This window comes from Myotis brandtii, unplaced genomic scaffold (genome assembly GCF_000412655.1).
Source record: "Myotis brandtii unplaced genomic scaffold, ASM41265v1 scaffold13, whole genome shotgun sequence".
NCBI lineage: Eukaryota > Metazoa > Chordata > Mammalia > Chiroptera > Vespertilionidae > Myotis > Myotis brandtii.
The window spans coordinates 6,501,822-6,516,723 of record NW_005354595.1 but is presented as its reverse complement, the minus strand read 5'-3'; the positions used below and the strand labels follow the sequence as shown (position 1 = coordinate 6,516,723).

Genomic DNA, 14,902 nt, shown 5'->3' with positions numbered 1-14,902 from the left:
AAATTAAAACCACTATGTAATGGCACCTCACACCTGCCAGAATGGCTACCATTAATAAATCAATAAACAAGAAGTGCTGGCCAGGATGTGGAGAAAAGGGTCCTTAGTGCACTATTGGTGCAAATGCAGACTGGTACAGTTATTGTGGAAAATACTGTGAGAGTTTTCTCAAAATATAAATATGGAACTGCCATTTTTAAAAGCTTTGTATTTACTGTTGAAAGTATTACAGATGTCCCCTTTCTTTTTTTCCCATTGACCCCTTCCAACACACACCCACCCCTCCCATGGAATTATCATTTGACCCAGCAGCCCCGCTTCTGGGAATATATCCCAAGAAACTGAAGCACCAATTTGAAAGAATATATGCGCCCCTATGTTCATAGCAGTGTTATTTACAGTAGCCAACATCTGAAAATGGCCCAAATGCCCATCAGTAGATGAATGTGTGTATAGTATAAACTGTGGAACATTTACTACACAATGGTATACTATGTGGCTGTAAGAAAAAAAGAAGGAAATCTTACCTTTTGCACATCATGGATGGACCTGGAGAGTATTATGCTAAGTAAAATAAGCTAGTCAGAGGAAGACAAATACCATAGGGGCTTACTTATATGTGGACTCTCATGAAAAAATAACCCTGATGAACAAAATAAAACTAGAGGCATGGATACGTGGAACAATCTGACAGATATCAGAGGGGAGAAGTGAAGGGGACTGGATGAAAGAAGGTGAAGGGATTAGCCAAAGAACATATATGCATAGTCCATGGACATAGACAATGGTATGATGATGGCCAGAGGGAAGAGGATGGTGAGTTAATTTATTTTTTAAATTTTATTTTTCAATTACAGTTTATATTCAATATTATTTTGTATTAGTTTCAGATGTATAGCTAAATGGTTAGATAATCATATACTTTACAAAGTGTTTCCCCTGATATTTCCAGTCCCCATCTGGCACCACACAGTTATTACAATATTGTTGACTATATTCCATATGCTGCACTTTACATCTCCGTGACTATTCTGTAAACTACCAATTTGTATTTCTTAATCCCTTCACTATTTACCCAGTCCCTAATTACCCTCCCCTCTGGCAACCATCAGTCTATTCTCTGAGTTAATTTAAAAGTATACTCATATGATTGGCTTATAAATACCAGTGTCCCCCAAAATATATACACATTCTAACAGCTGATTCTGTTACATTTTGAAAATGAAATATATTTTAATAAACCCTGCCTTTATAATTATTCAAAATGTGTATAAATTTTTTGTAGACACCCTGTATATCTATCTATCTATCTATCTATCAATCAATCAATCAGTCAGTCATTTGGTTATCTATTATCTACATATAAATAGAGAGATCTTGAGTTTAAACCAAAAGAGAGGACAGCATTGTTAAATCTTGGAATAAGGATGCCTTTGTAATTCCATCCGCAGATTTCTATGTTTAAAGAAACAGACTTGAATTTAATACCTCTTTATGCCAAACAATAATTAACAAAATTAAAAAATTATAGTGTTAATTCCCTTAATGTTTCTTGTATTCTTATAAACCAAGTGGAAAAGGGCCATATGAAAGCATGGGTAGAAGGCAATCATCTACAAGTTGGGGAAATAGCTCTCAATAGAATTTTAAAAATTTTGGCACTTTTATCATGAACTATGAGAAAATCAGCCTGTTGTTTAAGCCATCAGTCTGTGATATTTTATTATGGCAGTTGTAGATATTTTAAATATATTTGATAAAATGTCATCTTCATCTTATTTTTTTAAAAATTAAAATAAAAGAGAGATGTTCACTAACCTGGATTAATAGTAACCAATAGTGTAAAGATTCAACAACTGGCAATTCAAAGAATCAATCTGCAGAGAGCCCAAACACATTCTTTAGAAATTTAGTAACATCCAGAAACTATGAGAAATTGATGGTGTTTCTATTGAAATCTCTGCCTCACTTTTTGACTCAGCCATATATTTTTCATGCTGATTTGTGAAATTAGTGACTGTATGATATCTTGTGAATTGAAACACTTTCTGAAGTTCTAACACTAATATTTTAAAAGGTCAATGCTTATTAAAAATGCAATTTAACTCCAACATTTCCTGTAACTTTGAATATTTGGACTTAGTGTATTCCTTACGAAAAAAAAAATCACTTGAAATCCCCCCAAAGAGAGCTTAGATAATGGCAATGTGTCAAATACTACTCTGTATAGTAATTATTTCCATCTATTGGTGGGGTGGAATGGTGGGTGGAGTAAAATTATCTAACTCAGATCTGTAAGTAGGTAATTTTAATAGGTATCCAGCCTTTTAAAAAATCTTGTATCTTGAGCAACCCATTACGTTAAGATGGGGAAAAGCCATATAAAGTTATGCAAAGGATTTAACAAGAGTCACATGGATTTCAGGGAAGATAAGATTGCAACTGATTTTTAACAGATAAATACTGAGATTCATTCTTTTGTTATATCAGTTAGTTAAAACTACATGAAAAATTGAAAGAAGTATTTTTTTAAGATGTTAAATCAATGGGTTATTTTTAAACTATCAGTAGTTATTTAGTTAGTAATAACGAGTGAGAGTAAATACCAATCTTAGACTGAATATTAGAGACTATTAAAACATAAGTAAAAGTGGATGCTTTTGTTTTTCCCCTTTAACTACTAGTGTTCTTGGCCTCTTTATGATGTCACCTCTCAACATCACTAATTTGAACTTACAGTGCTTAGGTCCTGGCAAATGATAGGTGGGGATAATGTCTGTACCAAGATTGTAAGTCCTCTTTTCAAATTTTATGTTTTAAAATAATTAAAATGCTCTAGTTAGCTTTACATTTATTCTCTTTTAGTGTAAAGAGATGTTTGTTACATTATTATCATGCCATTGATAAACAAGACACATTCTCAAGCAACATTATAGGTTGCTTTGATCTAAGACTTAACTAGTTCATTCACTTCAGTAAAATAGAGACATGGCTTTAGATAAATCTTTTTCAATGTGATTCTTACTTCATTTTTTGTCATTGTATTTTGGAACATAAGACTCCTTAGGGGTCATTTGGAAATTTATGGGAATTAAAATATATCACAGTGACTGGAAAGTGCTGCTGACCTGTAGAAAGCCTGGGTCAGTGGTCGACAAACTGCGGCTCACGAGCCACATGCGGCTCTTTGGCCCCTTGAGTGTGGCTCTTCCACAAAATACCATGTGCGGGCGCGCACGTACAGTGTGTTTGAAACTTCGTGGCCCATGCGCAGAAGTCAGTTTTCGGCCTGGGCGAGTCTATTTTGAAGAAGTACTGTTGATATTTGGCTCTGTTGACTAATTGGTTTGCTGACCACTGGCCTGGGTCATGGGTACCAAACCTTTGCTAATAAGTGGGGCAGCCCACAGAATACCATCTAAATGCAAATTGTATCTCCATTGAGAAATACTGAGTATACTAAAGTAGTTTGCAATAAAAGAAGATAATCCAGAATGGGAAGTTTGCTTGTAGTTATTTCCTGATGCGTAATTTATTTTGTGTTAAAATGAGATAGGGGTGCCCTAGCTGGTTTGGCTCAGTGGATAGAGCATCAGCCTGCAAACCAAAGGGTCTTGGGTTCGATTCCAGTCAAGGGCATGTACTTTGGTTGTAGGCTCCTTCCTGGCCTGGGGCTCTGGTCAGGGCTCCTGCAGGAGGCAACCAATTGATGTGTTTCTCTCACATTGATGTTTCTCTCTGTCTCTCCTTCTCTCTTCTATTTCTCTAAAAAATCAATGGAAAAATATCCCCGGGTGAGGATTAACAAAAACAAACAAACAAAAAATAAGTAAATAAAGATGATTAAATGTTTAAAAATAATAAAAAATAAATAAATAAATAAAATGAGATAGGGGAAGAAAACCTTTCAATTATGTCTCTTTTATTTTTTACTGTGAAGACATTAAACTAAGGCAATGGCATGAACTCTAAAATATAAAGAAAAGTTTTCTTTGGACAGTACTGTTAATGGAAAGATAAAACACAAATCTTAAAAAAATAAATACTAATAAACAAAACAGGCTTCCCCTTGGCACTGGTGCCTACTTCATTACAACATAAAGAACACACTTCAGTAAAAGGTTTGAGTGTACTTGTCATAATCACTTTAGAATTGTTGATTATTACACAGTAATCTATGTTAGGGTATATAACATGACAGAACTATTTGTAATTAGTTTAAAGTGTTCAAGCATAATAATATATTGATGACATTACTATTATCATGTTCATTGTATGGCTTTAAAAGAACTTCACCGCATGGCTAAACATTAGTTTTGGTTTTATGATGATTTCTTTATTTTATTTTTCTGGTGCGATCTCAAAACTTTTGCACTATTGTAGAAGAAAAGTGGTTAAACTCAATCAAATGGCCTGATTGTTAGCAAATGAAGTGCACACAAAACCCGTAATAAAAATTCATATTTCATTGGGTTCAATTAGTAACTTCCAATTCATTTAACAGAAAGGATGAAATGCAGAAAATAATTTTTGACTTTTTCTTTCCTCTGAATTCTAACAATGACAGGATCTTAAGTTTAGACTTAACATGTGTTATTGCCCTGTAGCTGCAGTTGATAAAGAAAATTCTCTTCTTTGAGCTCAGCTCCCCCCTCCCCTCTATTCCACTTTAATATCTTTATTTGTCAAAATCTAACAACCCCACTCAATGGCTTCACCCCTTATGGACTTAGCTTCTAACTCAGGTATGTCAGTCAACTCAATCCTTCCATTCCTAATATTAAATTGTAGGTCTAAGACTTATGAAGGACATGGGAAAGGTTTTCATAAATATTTGGGATCAGATGTGGAGAAAAACTTTTTAAATTTCCAATGTTAGCTTCCAGATCTCATATCCACTATACATTTTATCTTTTTCTCCATTGAACTGCGCTAATAATGACTTGCCTTACTATCTAGACCTAGGGACTCACCTTGATATAGAAGGTTTGTAAACCTTGGAGCTATTGACATTTTAGGCAGGATAATTCTTTATTGGTGTTGAGAACTGGGAGTGGGAGTTGCCCTGTATATTTTAAGATATTTAGCAGCATCCCTGGTCTCTACCAACTAGATGCCAGGATCAGCATGCAAGGGAGCATGAACACAAACCTACACATAATTATAACCAAAGATATCTCACCTTGTAAAACATCCCCTGGAGAAGGGCATTCAAACTAAATCCAGGTTGAGAAACACTGCACTAGAAAATGTTAGAAAATGAAAGGAAATTCCACCATATCATACAGTCATCTCTGAGCAAGATGATAGTAATGTGGCAACTGACCTTGGCCTTTATGTAGAGACCCCTTTAGCAAACACAAGAAGAGTACCTTAGGTCCCAGTCAGTCCGTGGAAAACTTCCTGCCAAGACCTTTACAACCTTAGTTGCCACACATTTGTTGCAGAATCTAAAAGTCCAAATCCTGCTGGCAAGATATCTTGGGATATTCAGATATATATTGTGAGCATTTCAAATGAAACTGCAGAAAATATCACATTAATGAAAGCCCTTGTCCTTTGAATTTATTACACACTTTTTAAAACTATACAGGGATATCCTCAAAGGCAAGAGTAAATATAGTTGTATGTCGTACTTAGATTGACATTTTTCAGACTAAAAACAAAAACAAAGGTGGTTAATTAAATGTTTACTCCTTAAAAAAACTGTTTTCATTAGTAAGTGATAAAGTTCCTCATGTCTCCTACTTTGGGATCTCAACTATTTACTTAGGAAAACCAAAATCTAGATTCCCGTCCTAAGTCATGAACACAGTACATTTGAGAAAGCTGACAATGAATATGTTCATTACTTACAAAAGCTCACAGATACTGAGACATCTTGAAATGATTGAATGTGTGGACCTGAAATGAAGGCAGACTTGTGGCTTATGCATGCCATTCCATTTTGTTTAAGATGAAACATTAGCTATTTGTTTCCTTATATATGTCCAGAGACCTTAATTCAAGAACTAGTTGTATTGACATAATTGCTGCATTTTTTTCTTCTTTTTTGGAGCAAGTAATTAAATTAGACCATCTTCAAAGTCATGAGGGCCTTATTTTTAAAGGGTGCAAATAAATATATATTTATATAAAAATGATTTCAAAATAAAAAGATACACTAAGAGTTATTTTTAATAACAAACTTCAAAAAATGAATCTAAATGCATTCTGGTTCTTGAAATTTTCTTGAATGTCCCAGGGAAGCAAGGGAGAGATGCTGCCACCAGAAGAACCAGACTTAAAGAAAAAAGTAGGAAAACGCTCTCTAGTTCAAAAAGATTGAATTGATTTAATTGCATATTGCATCTGTAAATTTACACTAAGGTATTTGAATAATTGTTATTTGGGCATCCTATAAGCACTTCTCATTAAAAATGAAAGCGATCTAAATTTATTGAATTGTCACTAACCCTATCTTAAGAAATATAAATTTTCCACCACACCATTAGGTTAAATTGTGCGTTTCCCATCAATCCACTCTGCCCTTCTCCCAAAGATAGCTGTTATGTTACCAGAAACAGTATTTCCTATTCTTAAAATCATAGAAATTAAATCATATAGTATATACTTTTATGTTCCTGATATTTTCTCTCAGTATAATGTTACTTTTGGATTCATCCATGTTGCCATGTTTGCATATATCAGTAATCCATTCCCTTAGATTGCTAGGAAGTATTTCATTTCATGAACATATCACACTTTATGCATTCTCCAACTGATGAATATTAGGGTTACTCTAGTTTTAGGTCATTATGAATAAAGCTGCTACCCATATTTTTTCCAATTCTTTTTGTAGACCTCATGGGTAAACTACTAATGGAAATACTAAATCATACATAGAACATGTGTAAGTTGAACTTTAAAAATATCAAATGGTATTGAAAAGTTGTTGTACCATTTTTATACCTACCACCAATGATGAATATGTCAGATGCTTACAGAGTTGCTGACAGTTGGTATAATTAATCTTTTATTTTACCTGCTCTAGTGAGTATAAAGGGGATCTTCTAATCAGAATATATTTGTCACTGAGGAAAAAAAAATTAGTTTTCCTATACAGGTCTTACATATATTTCAATAAACTTATCTCTAAATATCTTTAAGTTATTGCAAATTGTATTGTTTTCTTATATTTATATCTTGCCATTTCTCTAGTTATAGAGATGCAGTTTATATAATTAGTCCTTGTTTATAATAAGAAAAGTGTAATACGCTAATTAGACTGGACGAAGCTGGGGCTGCGAGGGAAGCCGGTGCGGGCAGCCGGGGAAAAAAGGCCTACTCTTGCACGAATTTCATGCATTGGGCCCCTAGTATCATATAATTTTACTGGAGGCCCGATGCACAAAATTCGTGCAAGGCAGGGGGGGTTCCCTCATCCCAGCCTGCACCCTCTCCAATCCGGGACCCCTTGAGGGATGTCCGACTGCCGGTTTAGGCCCGAGCCTAAACCGGCAGTCGGACATCCCTCTCACAATCCAGGACTGCTGGCTCCTAACCATCTCTGCCTGCCAGCCTGATCACCCCTAACTGCCTCTGCCTGCCGGCCTAATCACCCCTAACTTCCCCCGCTGCCAGCCTGGTCACCCCTCACTGCCCCCCCTGCCGGCCTGTCACCCCACACAGCCTGCTGTTCAGTCATTGCATGAGGGTATCCCTACCAATGTGCATATTCCTCTATTATTAGTATAGATAACATTGCCATAAGAGCTCTAAAAATAATATTTGTAGATGTGATTGTATAGTCTATTTACTCAATCATGTCTTTTGTAAATAAAAATAATTTTACTTCTTCATCTCCAATTCTGATGCTTTTATTACCTTATGAAACAAAATAGGGTCTGGATTACAATGTTGAATAGCAGTAAGCATCCTTGCCTTGTTTCTGATCTATAGAGGAAAAACAGTCAATATTCCACCATTCAATTTTATTTTAATAGTATTATATGAACACATTTCATCCATTTAAGTAAGATACCTGCTATTCCTAGTTTTCTTAGAGTTTTTGATTATGAATGGAAATGTTACTTTTTATTTCAAAAATTATTCTACATGTCTTGAGATAATCAAATAAATTCTTGTTTGTTAGAATGATTTTTTTTCAACCTTACATGTCAGACAGTAAACTTCTGCAATGGTTTTAAGCTTCATTTGCTCTAGGACTCACTTGATTGTCTTTTTGGCAGTCCAAGGGATCTGTAAAAGCTCTCCTCCAACACCATATTTCAAATGAATCAAATTTTCTTCTATTCAGCCTTCTTTACTGTATCCAATTTCTGTATATTTTCTATATATTTTTTGTTATTGATTTTTAATTCAAGTTCTTGGTGATCAAAGAATATGTCCTATATGTTATACAGGGAATTAATGGACAATGCCTATGTATATTTTAAAATATCAAATTTAACAATATTATTTCATAAACCTGAAATATTTCCTCTTTCAGAGAAGAGAAGTTCATAACCATGTTTGGACTTCAAAATTTCTTCAGCATTGTATAAGTATACATTGGTTAGATCCAAACCTAGAGATTCAGATATAGAGGGGCAAGTAGTTTTAATGCATGTCTTCAGATAAAAAAGAAACAAAACTAAAAAAGCAAACAAACAACCCCCCCGACCAGACCAGATAATTAGTCAACACATCCTAAATTGTATTCAATTATTTTATTCAACATTTTTAAAGAATGAGTTTTGAAATGCAAATAAATAATTTTTTTAACACTTTAAATGAGATAGGGGAAGGAAACTTTTCAATTATGTCTTTTTTTTTTTTTTGGACACATGCGTTTTAATTAGTATAGTATATACCTTAATTTTTAGAGGAGTGCCACATTAGTATATTTGAAATGTGACAGGTTTTATGCTGGGAGCTAGAGCTTTAATGTAGTTAAAAGTAAGCATGCGTGTGCATGTGTGTGTGGGTAAGACCATACCCACTCATAATCAACAATGACTCTATATCTATAGTATGATGGGAAGATGCAGAATAATATTTATCTGATAAATGAAAATATTTGCCTCCATTACAAATATATTAAAATTAGACTACAAATGTACTTTTTTAGACATATGCAATTATAGTACTATAATAAATCGAAACTTATAAATGTAAAATACTTTGCAACATAATTTTCTCAGATTTTTTTAGAGAACAGACGAAAAATCAAAATCCAGGTCAATACTGTGGTGCACACTGACTCACACACATGCACACACACACATTCACAGACACATAGACACTGAATGATCTTGATTTAGTTCAGTTCTGAAGATATTATGAGGAGCTGATTTTAGTTAAGCATAGTGTTTTCAAAGTGCTGCCTAAGTTAAAATTCAATTGCAAGGAATTTTGGAGCATGAGGTGAGAAAACGAATTCAATGATGGTTTCACAATTTAAAAAATGTCTGTATTTTATATATGAAAAGTTGATAGGTTTTTTTTCCCCTTATTCTTTATTCCTGTTGTTTTAGCTCTGTTGAAGTTAGTCCAAAAAAAAAATATTCTCATCTCTGTTTTTCTGGAATCAAATAATCTTACCTAATAATAGAGATCTGAGAATGCAAAGTATTTCTCTAGTTGGTGGAGGCAAGTGCTTAAGCATAATAATGACCATAAAATAGAGTGATTTTTCTATAAATTAACTGAAATCTTTCCCTCTTATTTTAATAGCCAAAAACTAAACTATGGGTCATATGATAATTACATCCCAGGTAAGAAAAAGTTCAATATATATATTTTTTAAAACATGTATGATTAATTTAGGCATAAGGAATTATCCTACATTCAAAGTAATAAAGCAATAGCTGTCATGGAATATTATTAAAAATTAACTTTTTATCCCCAAGCACCTTTTTCAAGGGCTCTGTGAATACCTTCTAAAGATATTTTGTCCTAAATCCAAAGTAGATTAAGCAAATATGTATAGCAATATGAAGGTGGATAGATTTACATATTAGAAATCATGTAATCAGATAATCTCACAATTAAAAGGCAGTGTAGAAAACTGAATAAACAAGTTTTCACTCATGTCAGAAATGTCTTCTACTACATTTTTGATAGATTTTATTAGGGTTAAAATTGACAAAAAATTCATTAATTGACAAAGCCAGTCAACCTTGTGTTGGAAGACTTCTTACATCAAGTGCTTTTTCCTCATATATTGATCTTAATTATGCCTTTCATTCTGCATATTTTCTCATTGATCCTGCTCCTGTCTTTAGGAGATTCACAGGACAAGTCTATTTTCACTTACACATAATATTGCTGCACATATTCAAATACAGTGAGGCTATCTCTCTCACTTATCTCGTTGGTAACCTTTAACTATTTCTATTATAGTTTGCAGGTGACTTTATCCTCCCAGTCACAATACTGCAGGTAGTCTTTATTTGTCAATTTCTTCATTAATATGCCCCCTATAACAATGCAGTTTTGGGGTATAATAAAATTTACTTTTGTAGCTTGGAAAACGATTACTAAGGAGATCTAAAGCAGTGATTTTCAACCATTTTCATCTCATTGCTTATATAATATATTGTTTGCTGATCTGACCAGAAAAAGGTTTAATTTTTATTCATTCACACCAAATGACGATTGTTATGTTGGCTGTTGTCATATTTTTATTTGGCAATCTAAGGAAAAAGAGGTCAGTGCCCCTGACTATATAGTCAGGTATTGCATGTTTTAAAAATTCTTGCAGCACACTATTGTGCCTGCTATGGCACACCAGTTGAAAATCGCTGATCTAAAGCATTAGCATTTAGATTCAATCATGTATTTCCTTAACATTTTATAACAGGTACTGCACTAATTACTTTGAAGGATACAGAAGTAGTTACCATATTTTCTGTTCTCAGTAGAATTGTGCTCTAGCTAAAAGAATATAAAGTCAAAATCTAGACTGTACTAGAAGACTAAAAGAAAGTAGTAAAATGGTTTATTTCCATTTATCTTACTGCAGTTTCACAATCGTTATTTTACATAGTTTTCCGTAAAAGTGGGAAAAATAGAAAATAAATTTTATTTTCTCATATTAATAGAGGATTTCAAACATTATCAAATAAATGAAGACATTATTTTAATTATTTGTTTCTTCATTTACATGAAATGTAATATCTTAATGTCATATTAGTTTTAATGAAATGCTATTTATTCTAAAGTTTATGTTTAATGCTTTCTTATTTTAGTCAGTGAATTAAGTAAAAAATCATGGAATCAGCAACACTTTTCCCTGGCATTTCCCAAACCACCGCGGCCAGGAAAAAAAGTGAGATCAAGACCTTCCCAACTACAAGACAAGGCAGCTTTAGTGAGTATTTAAAAAAGTATCACTAGTAATAACCTTGTGAAAGCATGTAGAGTAATATGTCTTACAGATCATCACTGGCTAATGAGATTTATGTGATGATGGAAATATTTTATATATTTACCTTCCTTTGTGGCTATTTAATACTTCAAATAGGCTAGGGCCGTGGTCGGCAAACTGTGGCTCACAAGCCACATGCAGCTCTTTGGCCCCTTGAGTGTGGCTCTTCCTAAGCCTTAGGAGTACCCTAATTAAGTTAATAACAATGTACCTACCTATATAGTTTAAGTTTAAAAAATTTGGCTCTCAAAAGAAATTTCAATCATTGTACTGTTGATATTTGGCTCTGTTGACTAATGAGTTTGCCGACCACTGGGGTAGGGTAACTAAGGAACTAAATTTTACATTTCAATTCAATTAAACTCACATGTGTCTTTTAGATGTCATTACACAATATAGTTAAATGTAATTCAAATTCTATTTGGAGACAGTGGATATATTTATTAGCATTTCACTGTACAAAAGTTCCCCCTTATTCCATATTAACCATTTGTTCAGTAAACCTACATTACAGAAAACAGGTATCCAAAATGACAGAAATCTGTATATCCTGCTACAATTAGGATGAACATTCAGAAAATACTACCCTGCTGGAAAGATTCCCTCAGAATCATTATACTATGATGACGTTTCAATGTTTCCTCATTTCCTGTAATATAGAATTCAGGATTCTGAATTTTGGAACATAAATATTTTATAAGGTTTCCAGAGTCATCATGGAATATAAAAATGTTGACAGAAAATTTTTACAAGATAAATATATCATCAATTCTTGTTTATTTTTGGAAATGTATCCAAGCTACAGTGATCCAGGTTTCTTCTGTGTTTGTTTTCTTTTCTTCCTTTATTCAATTTATTTTTCCAGTGTTTGTTAGCATTCCTTACATTTTTTTTGCAATTAAGCTTTTGCAAATATTTGATTACAAGTTGAAAACAAAATGCACCATTCTGAACAAATGAATGTGCACTGCATGGTACAGCTTTCATTGTTGCAGTTTCCTATCTGACGATACTCAATTTTTATCTTGCCATGCAGGAGGCATGTCAGGCTTTTACTGTTAAGCACAGTTAGCACTGTAAATTCTAGAGACCTTGAAGGTAACAATAGAGATCATGATCTGCCTGAAAACAAAACTATTAGGTATTAAAAAATATTTAGTTTCTGAGTTAGCCTCAAAATGGAGGCTAGGCAAGATATTTAAAAGATCTCAAAAACACAGAGTCAAAGAACAAACAAGCCCTCTCCTGCTTGTAAAGAGAGAGTCTAGTATGTCATTAGTGAGTGAAGGTCTGTGCCACTTTTAACTTACAACCTTGCAGGAGTTATAAAGATACTCTACATTGAAATTAGATCCAAAATGAGACATGACTACCCATTCAAAAAAGAATGACATTATAAACTCAGAATAAACTATAAAATCTACAATTTATCTGATACTCACTAAGATCTAAAATTTTTTCATGAGTGAAGTTAAATGTATTTGGTATCTGGTTATAAAGGCTGTGAAACTAATATAAGCTATTTATCATTATTCTAACCAATACTGCAGAAACCTGATGAAGACAAATTAAAGGGAGGTTCTCAAAGACCATTATGGATGCACCGTTCTTTAATGCTAATTTCAGAAAGACCATCTGTCTATTTAGCTGCCAGGCGACGGCCTCCAACTCGTGGCCCAGATGCAGCAGCAGCTAAAGACAAGAAGGACGCATTAGAGTCAGAAACTGAATCCGCAGTTTCACATGAGCCCAAAATAACTAGGAAAGATTCAAAAAAAGACAAGCATTTAGAAACAAAAACACCAGGTACCAAAAAAGAGAAAAAGTCAATAAAGATCATAGACTCAACTACAGAATCAGAAGCTGAAAAGGGAGACACAAAGAAAGATACAAAAAAAGATAAAGGCTCGAAGAAGGGCAGGGGGTCAGATGCAGAATCAGAAGAGGAAAAAGGAGAACTGAAGAAAGGTTCAAAAAAAGAAAAGAAAGTTTCAAAGAAGGACAAGGGGTCAGATGCAGAGTCAGAAGAGGTAAAAGGAGAACTGAAGAAAGGTTTAAAAAAAGAAAAGAAAGGTTCAAAGAAGGACAAGGGGTCAGATGCAGAGTCAGAAGAGGTAAAAGGTGAACTGAAGAAAGGTTCAAAAAAAGGAAAGAAAGGTTCAAAGAAGGACAAGGGGTCAGATGCAGAGTCAGAAGAGGTAAAAGGAGAACTGAAGAAAGGTTCAAAAAAAGGAAAGAAAGGTTCAAAGAAGGACAAGGGGTCAGATGCAGAGTCAGAAGAGGTAAAAGGAGAACTGAAGAAAGGTTCAAAAAAAGGGAAAACTACAAAGAAGGGCAAGGGGTCAGATGCAGAATCAGAAGAGGAAAAAGGAGAACTGAAGAAAGGTTCAAAAAAAGAAAAGAAAGGTTCACAGAAAGACAAGGAGTTAGTAGTTGAAGAACCAGGAGAGGAAAAAGAATTGCTGAAGAGAGGTTCCAAAAAAGATAGGGGTTCAAAGAAGCACAAGGAGCCAACTGAAGAACCTGGAGATGAAACAACAGATGCAAAGAGATCCAATGACAAAGAGGATGAATCAAAAGACAAAAAAGAAGGCAAGAAAGAAAGAAAGAAAACAGCCAAGAAAGAAAGCAAGAAAGAAAGAAAGAAAGAAGGCAAAGAAGGCAACGAAGGCGAGAAAGATGCCAAGGGAGAGACTGAGACAGAATCTGCTGATGCAAAAAAGGAGGGAAAGAAGGGCAAGTAGGCCCTGGATAATCATTCAAAAGCATATTTACTGAAACAGTTTAGTAATCTGAAACTGAATTTATGAAGAGGGAGCGGTTTGAATATTTAATCAAATACCTTTAAAATGGGGTGAAGAACAATACAAAGAAAGACTCAGAAAATCTTCATAAAGTGTAAAGATGTTAAGAAAAACTTAATAGATGATTCATTGAAGGATGCTTATGCTTATGCTGAATTTGGGGATATGAAGGCTTAAATGAAAGATACCTAGAAAGATTCGAATAACATACAAGTGAAGATGTAGAAGTTAATGATACTGTATGAATATGCAAAAGAAAAAAATCGATGAAGGCTTTGATACATTCAAGAATGAAGATATTGAACCCAAAGATTCAAACAGTTTGAAGTCATATCCACAGTTTCAATTAAGAATCATAGGGAACATAAGAGAAAGTCAAATTTCAGAGTGTCTACTTTCAAATAAATATAAATATAAATTAAAGGTAGCATTCCTCAAAAAAAAAAAAAAGAAAAAGAAAAAAAATTCTTTCTTGTGAAACTATATTACCGTCTCTGAAGTATAAATAGCCACAACCAGGTTTATGAATGTTGAATGTTCCACTTCCAAGCCAAGTAAACACATTTGGTAAGTTTATTTTATTTTATTTTAAGCAAACTGAAATTAAATAAAAGATCTAATTTATAGGTATAAAATGATACCATTTTTATAAATTCTGTAATCTGCTGGCTAGGTTTTGAACTAG

General features: G+C 33.7%; 1 protein-coding gene across 1 annotated transcript; it reads left to right on the top strand.

The window, feature by feature from the left end:
* The first annotated feature begins 2,772 nt into the window (after nt 1-2,772).
* Nucleotides 2,773-14,157, top strand: CYLC2 (cylicin, basic protein of sperm head cytoskeleton 2). Its single transcript, XM_005859833.1, has 4 exons — nt 2,773-2,789; nt 9,718-9,758; nt 11,235-11,356; nt 12,964-14,157. Exons 1-4 carry the CDS (start codon nt 2,773-2,775, stop codon nt 14,155-14,157), a joined length of 1,374 nt encoding a protein of 457 aa, XP_005859895.1.
* The last annotated feature ends 745 nt before the right edge of the window (nt 14,158-14,902 follow it).